This window comes from Chrysoperla carnea, chromosome 4 (assembly GCF_905475395.1).
Source record: "Chrysoperla carnea chromosome 4, inChrCarn1.1, whole genome shotgun sequence".
Classification (NCBI taxonomy): domain Eukaryota; kingdom Metazoa; phylum Arthropoda; class Insecta; order Neuroptera; family Chrysopidae; genus Chrysoperla; species Chrysoperla carnea.
Window position 1 is genome coordinate 75753206 of NC_058340.1, and position 12581 is coordinate 75765786.

Here is a 12581-nt window from a genome sequence, read left to right on the forward strand (position 1 = left end):
ATATTGCTGTACAGTTTGATTAAAAACTATTCGCTTGTTTTAGGGTGAAAGCGTAACAAAAAAACAAACAAACATGCTTACTTTCGCATTTATAATATATAGATATAGAGATAGAGATAGAAATAGAGATAATAAAATACATAGCTCTTTTAAATTTTTGATAATTTTCACTTGGAACGCATGAAATCAAATAGAAAAAATCTTTTTAACAGAAAGAAAACACATTAGCAATGGAAAAGAAAAAAACCAAGTGTTTCCATCCATATAAGGAATGTACGAGCAGGCTAGATTAAGGGTTGAAATTATTTTTATCTTATTTTGAACTTTGATGATAAATTTTATGATAATTTCATGAATGTAGACAAAAAATAAGAATAAAATTCGATATTTGGGTTTACCTGCGCTTCTTTGTAATATATTGAATTGAAAAATATCGTTTATCTTGAGATAAAATCATGATACTTTTTTGAAGATTCACGTGTCAAAATAAAACGTATACGTTAGCGTGTAAATAGGTAAATAATAACACAATATATTACATTATATATTCACTCATATTAAATATTACACGTGTTAAACACGTGTTTTCTATACACATAATTGAATATGGTCGATTGTATTTGTATTAATAAATAAAATAAAATATTTTAAAGTTTAACAAGTCCGTTCGTTCGTCTAGTGCTGGATGTGTGGTGTAAAAGCACTAGCTAGCTAACAGTGAACTAACTTAGAAGGCACGCGCAATAAAAACTGAGTAATCGAACGGGAAATGTCAACAAACTCGTCAGTCATTAATAAAATTATGTTTATATTTTTTATTTTTTTATTTTATCATCGGAGATGTTTTATTACATTTTTACTAAACATATTTTATTTAATTTGGAGATGTTTTCTAAATTCTAAAACATTCATATTATTGTTTTATTTTGTTTCAAAGGTCTGTTTTTTTTTCTTTGAGTTATTTTTAGAAAATTTACATACTCAAAGCAAAAAGTATTTTTTGAATAGGGTATTGCACTATTTTTGAAAAAGTACTTCAAAATGTTGATTTTGGTAATAAAAAGCCACCAAAAATTTATTTCGGAAAAATACTCACGCTTTCTTGCCAAAAACTTAAATTAAATTTTAAATCTTTTTTAAACTGTCAAAAACGCGAGCATCCAATTTGATGACGTAATATGGGTATCACTATATGAAATAACACAAATAAGTTTGACAGATATATTCATAGACATCTGATTATAATAAATATTAATACTTATTATCTATGTATATATTATACTCAGCTGTCTACACTGAACTAACTGATGGTCTATGACTCATACCGCTATGACATCACAGCAGGGCTTACCCGCGTTTTAGGTCACGTGATATACAGTTTAAAAATTACGATTTTTAATTTTAATATTTTAATTGAATTAATTGGATTTTATGAGTCACAAAATTTTGGTTGGATAATAAACAGATAAATAATTACAGGATTATTTTAGGGATATTATTTTTTATATTTTATTTACTATTTACTTTAAGAAAATTCAAAAATATTACCACTAATTAAGTAACTTAAACTTTTTGATTGATAGCATAAAACTAATTAAAATATTAAATTAAGTTTTTCTGTTAAATATTGTGTTGTTTTAAAATCAATGTAAATGTAAATTTAAAAAAAAAAAATAAAAATAAATAAACAAATAAAAAAAAGTTTAAAATAAATATTAATAAAAATAATAATAAATAATAAATGTAATATTTTAATATTGGATTGCAAAGCTTTACAAAAATAAATAATATTGAACGTGTTTAAATAAATCATTTAAAATGTCTGTCAAGTTAAGTCAATTCAACTCAAACTTAAAGTCTGTGTTAAGTCTTGTAGACTTATTATTATTATTATTATTATTATTACTTTACTTTATTGAATGTGTTGTATGCATAGGTATGTATATTACTTTATTTACAGTGTCTTCAAGTTTTATATAATTATTAGTCGACAAATCGAGGTTTTTCGAGTCTTTAAGGTTGACTGGACATTATCACAATGTATAGATAAAAATCTGAATTTTTGACATGTTATTAATTGTTAACTAACATGCGAAAAAACTCGTAAACTAGGTCCAATTTGATGACCCCCTTCAAACTCTGTAATTATACCATGTACATATGAAATACATCATAGTATATTAAGTTTAGTCAAAAATTTGTAACGCTTAAAAATATTGATGCTACGAGCAAAATTTTGGTATAGGTTTTCATAAAATCACCTTATTAGTCCATTTCAAAAAAAGAAAAATGATATCAAGCTGAAATTTTACAGCGTGCTTAGGACATAATAAATGAGTTCGAGTTCGTAAATAAGCAACATAGGTCAATTGGGTCTTGGGTCCATAGGATCCATGTTTTAAACCGTAAGAGATAGAACAAAAGTTTAAAAGTAAAATAAAATTCTTTGTATAAAAATAAACAACTTTTCTTTGAAACATTTAATTGTTAACAGAATTGTTTACCCACGAGGGCGCGAATTAAGTGCGAATTTTATAGTATGTATTATATGGGAATATAATAAATGTATGTGTGGTTATGTTTCTTTACTTAAATGATATGTGTGGTTATTTACTTCATGGTATTTTAACAACTAACTCAGGCAATTGTTTGTTTTCCCTTGTTTTTGTTTAAGTTACTTTATGATTGGTTAACTACAAAAAGATATTAGCCATAATTAACTCAAATAGTCCATTCTGTATATAAGTATAAACATATTCTGTATTGAAGAAAGACACTGTATATAATGAGTAGTAAGTAAGACAAGTAATATGATGATTTAAAAACACTAACATCACATCATCAGTAAAACAATACAATGGTATATAAATACATGATTTAAAAAATGTTTAATAATTACAGTAATTAAGTTCAATTAAATCTGTTTATTTTAAAACAACACAAAACACAAATAAAAATAACTTAAGTATTATTTATTAAAAAAAAAATATTATATTGTATTATTATTACTTAAGTTAAGTCTACTTTCATACAAATATTTGATGGACTGAATCACGATATCAAATATTTCTTAGTTTTGGTATTATTTAATATAAAATAATAAATAATTATAATAATAATGTAATTAATTAATTTATTATAATTATTCTTAATTATATTTTGTACCTATTTGTATAATTATTACCATCATCAGCTAAAAAATGTTAATAACACTTTAAAACTTTTTTATTACTTTATTTAATTGATGTCTGTCCATTTGTTTTGAGTTCAAAAAACGAATAAATTTTAGTTAGTTTTAATAAAGCAAATTTTCAATTTTTGCCTGGCATTTCAACGATTGATGAAGGTAATCTTGGTATGGTTGTCACATCTCTAGATTTGATTGGGAGACTTCAGAAATCGTGTAGTTTTGCCATGTTCCCCCAAATCTCAAAACATATCATCAAATCTACCGTTTTACCATAAAATCAATGTAAAATATGCCTAATTGTAATGTCATTTATTTTTTTTTTTAAATTAAGCAACCCCTCCTAAAATTTTCAGGATTGATTTAGACCCAGTCCAACTTTATAAACAAAAAATTAAGCATTTTATTTAAAATTGCTCTTACGTCTGTTTAGTTTTAAACAGTTAATTAGAGAGTACAAACTACTCAACTTATAAGACACAACATTGTTATAAAATACAAGAAATGAAATGGAACACAGAATATAAAATGGAATCATCTCTTTACGATCCATTAAATTTTATTCATCAATATATATATATATTTATAATAAATACGATATAATCATACATATGTGTTTAACTTAAGTCTGTAAATAAGGCTGTGTTACTTACATTTATATTTTATAAAAAAAATGATTCTTTCATCTTTCTCAAAAAGTCATAAAGTTTAAAAAAGTTTGTACTCATTTTATGACGTTAAAAAACTATAAAATTCAATTTTTTGTAGTTTTACTTTACTATTTATTTGAATGAATCCAAATTTTATAGTTTTTAGTTTAGTTTCATTGACTTCTAAAATATGAATAGAATTATTTTTTATATATTAATTAAGGCAAAACCTAAACCCTACCAGTAGGAACTCGATTAAAATTTAAAGGGATTTTTTTTTTAATTCCACATACTTTTAGCTGCTGTTATAGCAAGTTTGCAACTATTTTTCGCAATTATTTTATTTTTTAATATCTCTGATGATTGAAAATATATTGCTTATTTTTTTTAAGTAGGTATTGTTTTGTCAATGATTTTATTTTCACTTTTTCTGTAAACAGAAACAATTATTTGTTGAAAAACTTAATTTTCATAAAGTTCAAACCTCATTTTCTTTAACAGCACTAAGTGATTTTATTATAACAGTTTTTTTAGTGTATTAATTAAGAGTTTTGTGTGGAATGTTAATAATTTCAATTTTCAAATTTTGAAATTTTAATTATTCAAATTATAATTAGTTCAAAATTATTCCAGAGTTTTAATTTTTCACTTCTGTCGGCAAAACTGCAGTCTTACTTTTTTTTTTATAATCAAAAGTTTCTATTAAAATATGCTTTTTCGGTTCATGAATTAATATACATATGTTAATATATATAAATAAAATGGTGTTGGCGCAAGGAAGAATATATCTAACATATAAGGTATATATTATAATGAAGTTATCTGCGCTTCCACCATTTAAATACAAAACAGTTTAAGACATTATATTTTAATGTGATGTAAATATTTTAAAACACAGTGATCCAGCTAAAATTGTTAAAAAGATTGTGATATTAATTAATTTTATTTATGAAAAAATTATTGTCAAATGACAAAATTAACAAAATTATTAATTATTAAATAATGAAAATATCAAGCAAAGAGAAAACAGTTATCCAATATTATTTCGTAATAACAAATTTATTTAATCGGAGAAATGATTCTTTCCTTGCTTCTGTTTAAAACTTGATACAAAAACCGTTTTTTAAAAAGGATTTCCCATAGTTAATCAATAACCTATTCTATTTAAATTAGTAAGTACTTTTAAAAACAAAGACCGTTTTTTTTTTTAATAAAAATATTTAATATAATAAAAGAATATTTTTTAAACAAAATAAAAAAATAAAAACTTATATAAACATATAAACTTTTAATTTCAGTGCTGCTTGCATCCAGCCATACTTTTTTTTATAAAACAATATGTTTTTTTGAATACAGGAAGCCCCTATGCCATGGATCAAAAAGTGTAGTTTACAAGATTCTCTATTCTTTATTATTATTATTGTTATTCGTCCCTCCTGTTCAGTATTCCTGCTGGTTGAGAAGCTGTAAATTCATTCAAATTTTAAGATGTCATATTCAGTATCATGTTATTAAATAAAAAGACATCCATATGTTTACATTACATGTGTTGTTTATATTTAAAATAGATTATTATTAATTTTTGTACCGGGTATTTAAAAAATCACTGTCAATAACTAATTATACAGAATCACCCCCTTAGAAAAAAATAAATTATACTCAAGCTATTCGAGATATGCATTTCGTCGAAATACTTTTGGGTTCTTTATTCAAATGTTGCAATATAAGCATGTCAATTTCTTCTGATTTGTTCGAATTTTTAGAAATAATCAATTCAACACATAAGTAATAGCTAGCGAAAAATTGACATCACAGCTGAATCATTCACTCAAAATTAATGGGTTTCAATTTTCAATTTTATGACGTCATCAGAATCAAAAAAATTTAATTTTGCTCTATCAAATCCAAATTTCATCCAATTTTGATAAACTAAGTATGTATTCCTACTAAATTTGGGTCATACTTTTCAAACTTTTAATCGAAATTAACCTAGCTCTAATAGGTTTCACGAATGTGAAGTCCTGGTCTCGAAATCAAGCACATAAGTGATAGCTAGCGAAAACGTGACATCACAGCTGAAAGAATGACCCAAAAATAGTAGGTTTCAAAAAAAATTCCATTAAAATCGTAAAAAAATTGCCTGAGCTATCAAAAAAATCAAATTTTTGAACTTTCTGACGTCATCAGAATTTAAAATATTTAATTTTGCTCTATTACATCCAAATTTAAGCCAATTTTTTTTCAAACTGGCAATTACCTACACGATATGTGGAAAACACTGTGTAAAAAGATTTTTTATCCAACATGAATACAAAAAAAAAACCAAATTGTTCGATTCAAAATATTAAACATGTGTATCTGTCCAATAAAATAATTTGATGATTGAATTGAATTGAACAGACATTAAAGACTCTTTAATTAATATATTAAAGTTTGATGAAAGTATAAGGTAATAAAAAATAATAAAAATATAAAATTACAAAGAACATTGAAATTTGAAGCAAAAAAATAAAGATGTTCTTTGTTATAAACACGTAACAACGTACAACGAACGAATGAACGTCATTCACAAGATTTGTCAGCAGCATTCATTTACAAGTAAGAAGACCAAGTCAGTCTATTTTATATTCTTAGTCTAAATGTCTGTTTTGTTAGTCTGTTCAACAAACAACAACACACATGCAACAAGGCAACAAACAAACAAACTGAACAGACTTACAGAATGCTTGTTCAAATATTATTTTGAATGCCGACACCAAAAGAATTTTAAAAAGTATGAACAACAACCAGTGACGGTCGTGAGTACGTCTAGCTCTAGACAGCGATTGAGTTTTCTTTGTTTGCTTGACATAGTGATGAGCACAATTAGTCCCAGTTTTCAAGACCAAGACCAATATAGTAGCACTTCGAAAAGTCCTAATCTATATGAATTAAGATCAAGAACAAGACTTGAATTTGCAAGACTTAAGTTAATAATGCAACATCAATACAACCAAGATACAATCTTCAAGATCAAGATAACTATGGCCTTGGTCTTGATCTTGGACCCACTAAAATTTCTGCGAAAATTGCCAAAATCATTTTGATATGATTCAATCTGATTAGCATGTAATTACAACAGCATGTAATACTCAAACACATCGAACTGATCTCTCAGTGTATCAACTTGTCTTTTGCCAATCGGGAAATCAATGATCCTACTGAATAAGCTAGTGACAATTCACTTTGGAGGATTATTAATTCCAATTATTTATACAAAAAAGGTAATGTTTACTCTGAAAATCAGACGATTTATAGGAATTGCTTCATGGGCCTCATTTTTTGTTAAATCCGCCACTGGAAGAAGACGAACACAAAACAGAACACTAAAATATTTGTGTTCACGTGAACGCAGCACACAGAACACTATATAGTTGTGGTACTGCTGGTATGTTATAAACTTGTTAATTATGTCGAAGAAATATCTTAACTTTTATTTATGATTAATTACTTTTACGGATCTCTGAGTTAAGTCTGTTTCGCTGCTATATCTTTATTTTTAGGAGGCACTGATGTTTTCTTTATTATTTTTAAACGATCTGATACCCAAATTATTGTTTTCTTACCGTAAATCGATATTATAATTTTTATGAATTTTATTTTTTTTTTAGGCTGAACCATTTTAATCTATTATTAAAATGATGGAATCAGAATTTGATGGAATACATCATGTTGGACCTAGATCTCCAGGTCAATTTAGATCCTAAAAGGTAAGAGGATAATTTAAAACATCCTTTCGAAAATCGTTAGCTTTCGGAGAGGACAATAAAGTTCACTCATCTGTGTTAATAATATTTAAGCCTATAGATAAATTTCCAATACCATTTGATGATCTAAATCAAATGATCTCGAAACTGGAATTTCTGGTCATGACAACTTTTGGCTAAAGCATTTTTCTGTAGCTAACGTGTTTTCTTTCGATTAAATGCAATAATGACATATTTTTACGTCACATTTCCTCCGAAAGTTAACGATTTTCGAAAAAATGTTTTGAATAAAAAATATTAGTTTTTTTATGAGAATCAACTTTCTAATTTAAAGTGTTATTTTTTATCTTTTACCTTTTAGGATCTAAATTGACTATTAAAGCAACCCGAAGAACTATTTCCAATCTGATGTTTGTTTTTTGATTAATTAACTACAATTGAGTTAATCCCTGTATGTTATTCCAATTAATGTCAGAAAGATATTGAATTCATCCCCAAATGATCATATTTACCACGAGTTATTAGTAGGGTGATATTTCTATTTTCTTATTTATTACTTTGAGAGTTTAGTTTCCGTTTTACAATTTATTGCAATAATTTATCATATTTTTGTGGTTTTTCTATGTTGAAATGGGTTTTTGCTAATTATAAACAGATTTTTTGTTGTTTGTTAGGGATGCAAATAGAAATAAATTTAATTTATTTAATTTTTGTGCTGATAGCTTTATTGTGTTAATTTTTACTAATTAACAAAAATAATTTTTATAAATCATTTAAAACTTTAAGAAAACCATTTTGACCGCATACTTTTGACAATTTTTAAGAGTGAATTTTTTGATGAATCATATGCACATGAATTCTAAGTAGAAAAATTTATGTTATTTATAATATTTTACGAACTTTTAAATTGTACATTAGTCAAAGTACTCCCTTAATTGTTTTCAAAGGGTTAGAATTAGAAAATGAATGTATCAAATAATTAGATCTTACCGTGTATGGAAGCGGCTGTTGTAGCCGCAGTGGCATGCTGCAGCGAATACAGGTGCTCCATGTATGGTGGTAATCGATAGGGTGAATGTAACAGGTCTCCACCTAGCCTGTAAAATAAACCACAAATTTTAATTAATTATTGTCTAATAATATTATAAAAAATTATCATTTTTTATGTTAAAAAAATTAAAATTATTTTCGATAATTTTTATGATATTTTAGATAATTTTACTATTTTTATAAAATGTATATATGAAATATACATAGTATATTAAGTTTAGTCCCAAGTTTGTAACGCTTAAAAATAATGATGCTAGGAAAAAAATTTTGTCATAAGTGTTCATAAAATCACCTAATTAGTCCATTTCCGGCTGTCCGCCCGTCCGTCCGTCCGTCTGTGGACACGATAACTCAAAAACGAAAAAATATATCGAGCTGAAATTTTTACAGCGTACTCAGGACGTAAAAAGTGAGGTCAAGTTCGTAAATGAGCATCATAGGTCAATTGGGTGAGGTCTTTTTGTTAGAGATAGAACAAAAGTTTAAATGTAAAAAATGTTCCTTATCTTATAAAAATTAAACAACTTTAGTTTGAAACATTTTTTCGTAAACATCACTGTTTACCCGTGGGCGCCAATTAGGCGGAAATTTTATAATATGTACTATACTTGATTATCAGTTATGTTATGTATGTGTCACATGTTTATATGTGTTATGTGATAAAGAAATCAACACTGACTATGCATGGTATTTCAACAATTAACTCAGTCAATTGTTTGTTTTCACTTGTTTAATTAATTTTTTTAATTATTTATTAAATTATTTAATTAACTTTTTCTTTTCTTAAATTATTTAAGTTCTGCTTTTGAAATCATGATGCCTAGGTCCCCAGGTACTCTGAGTCAGTTTAAAATAATATGGTGTTGGCGCAGGGAAGAACATATATTATACAAAATGTATATATTAGAATTCATTTATCTGCGCTTCCACTATTTAAATACATAAAACTTTAATAGATTTTCTTTTGAAAGTTTTTTATCTCTATAATAACGCTTTTTCTCAAGTTATATGTTATGCATATATGTTATGAAAATTTGCTTAGCCTATGCAGCTCTTGCGCTACAGGTTTTCGATATCTATAAATATAGATCTGTAGTATATATTTTTTAAATATAGATGGCGCAGTAACATTGCTCACTATAGTTTTGCATTGCTTTTTTAACGCTTGTTTAATGATCATTTATTTTAAAATAAATGTAATGCAACAATGATCTTGATTATATTATTAAATATTGTTAAGTTAAGTATATTTACATAATGGGCGGTAAATAAATGTAACTTAAGTATAAGTACATACTGCATACTGTGGTGGTAAGTAGTTTAGTTTACTTAACTTTACTTACATCATTAATAATTTACATACATTCAGTACCTATAGCTACTTAACTAATGTTTACTGTGATTAACGTGCTATCTGTCTACACCTGTGTAATGGCGCTTGAGGGCCTGCGGCTATGTAAACTACGGGGCTTTTCTTAAAAATTGACGAAAATTCATTGAAGTACATCAATTATCTTGAATAACAAATGCCAAAATCATTAAAATCATTGTAGAGGGCTTTGAAGGTTTCAAGCAACGGAAATCTTGTACCTTGTGAAATCATAATCTATTTTGTGTTTGCGTGCAAACATTCTAACACCACTGAGGATATCGAAATGTATGTTTTTTGACTGACTATATTTTTTTCTTCCAAATATTAATTTTTCGCCGGTTCTGTAAACTTGCGAGATCAAGCAAACACATGGCTACAGTGACTTCAAAAGCCAAAAAAAAATCAATCAAAGGTCAGCGGTTTCTTTATGCAGACTCTCTTGACCCATATTTAGAAATGCAAGAACTTGAAGTATAGAAAATATGTATATCTTTAGGGATGAGATAATATTATGAGGCCTGCTTGAATCCATGTTAAAAGCCTTCTAGAAGGCCAACTTTGTTTATATAAATGGGACTGTCCATCGAAGCCATCGATTAGAGGCTAGTTATAAACAAGACTTTAGTTAAAAGATAAATTTTTTTCTTTGCTATTGGATAAAACAATAAAAACAAAAACCCACTCACTTACTCACATAATCATCATCTCATTGATTCTTTATACTTTAGAAATATTGTAAAAACTGTTTAATTTGAAAAACACAAAAACAAACTGCAGAAGAACTATGTAGCATACATAAATATAGAATTCTGCAGTTCTGGCTGTTTAAAGAACATAAAAATACATAAAATAATAATATAATATATTGTATAAATAATGAACTAAATACTAAAACTTACAAATAAAATAAAATAAAAAAAAAACATGGCCAATCATCACCAAAGACTACATAACTAAAACTTTTAAATAATAAACGTGAAGAATTCAATTCACATGAATATTTATGTACCATTTTATATTACCTATTATTTTGTCTTCTTCACAGTCTTCTTTTGCACCAAACATCATGGACGTACTGTTTTATGAGGAGCCTTCAAATAGTTTTTCAAAAAGGTAAAAGTTGTTTCATTAAATGATGAATTTGTTTATTTAATATTTAAGGTAGTATGAGCAATTTTAGATTTATGGTTGAAATTATTTGTACTTTTTCGATAATTTTTCGATATATGCCTTGGTTATCGAAATATCAAAAGCTAAATAATTAAACGAAACTTTCAATTTTCGATATTTTGAAAATTACTCCAGATATCATAAACTTGTATTATTACTTTTCGTCTTATATTGTCAAGTTATAACATAATTCGCCATCAAAATTAAAAATAGATTATTTTTTAAATTTGTTCACCACTACCGTGCTCATACATCCTTAATAAGATGGCCACAACGGGTTTTTTTTTTTTCGTTTTCAATAATTTATAAAGGTTTTTAATTTAATTTAAATTGGTTTCTCGTTTTTTATTTCCGCTGACTACATATTTCCACTGAATCTCTTTGGTTTTCGACTTTAAAGTAAAGTATGATTTTATTTCTTATCGATCATTCAAAACCAAATTTAGAATTTGGTTTTGGATGATCGTTTTAAGAGATTAGTCAAAAGACATCTTATTCTTTCGATTGTCCAAATGTACCCACTTTAAGCTACGCACGTGTTGCATAGAATTAACCACAGTTTAACATGGTATGTAACACAAAAAGACATTTATTTTTTTAAAGGGATGAATTAGTGAATTGAAATGAGACAGTAGATGGTTAATAATATTGTGTGCCTGACTCTAGAATCAAACCAAACCAATTCTGTTGTGTTGTCCACAGTTCACGTTCAGCAGAAGAATAAGAAGAAGTGAAGATGAACATACAACTGAGTAGAAAATACATGACAATATTTTATTGTCCATGTCTCATCTTTATAAGAAATTTGTTTGACCTGTTTTAACCAGATTCAGGTTTCCTTACAATATTTTTTGGCTAACTTTTTTGAAAATGGTTGCTAACTATAACCTACCTTCAAAAATGGTTACAGTGGTTGTCTTACTTATAAATTTTATTATAAAATATCCATTAATATCTGTTTTTTACACATTTACTAGTTTTTAACATACATGATAAAGGATTCGCTTCGTATGCAAGAGGAACCGGGATCAAAACCCGGCATCGGCAGTAAAATTTTATTAATGTTTTTATTCTTTAATAAGTAAGAAACAATATTCTTCAACCACGGAAGCTAAACATTGATATATCTAAAATTATTAATTTTTTTTGTTATAACCGCTTTAACAAATATCTGAGAATCTTATTTTTGGGTCCAAATTAACCTGTACACAAGTTTTAACCAAATCTAAATTAACAGTTCTCCTTAAGAAAATTTGCAAAAATTCGGATATATTTTTTTATCTCATCAAAATCGTTTTTTAAGGTTATTTTGTCCAAAAAATAAAAATATTGTGTTCCTCAGATGTTTGGGCGAGTGGTTTGTGAGATTTCGGCAAAAATCCAATATGAGGAGTGATATTCTGAAA

General features: G+C 26.6%; 1 protein-coding gene across 1 annotated transcript in view; it reads right to left on the reverse strand.

The window, feature by feature from the left end:
* LOC123297512 (transcriptional activator cubitus interruptus) overlaps nucleotides 1–12581 on the reverse strand; it is a 139947-nt gene that overhangs the window by 16789 nt on the left and 110577 nt on the right. Inside the window, exon 2 of the mRNA XM_044879204.1 lies at nucleotides 8574–8680. Within this exon, the coding sequence (XP_044735139.1) occupies nucleotides 8574–8680 (107 nt within the window). The remainder of the gene's footprint in view (nucleotides 1–8573; nucleotides 8681–12581) is intronic.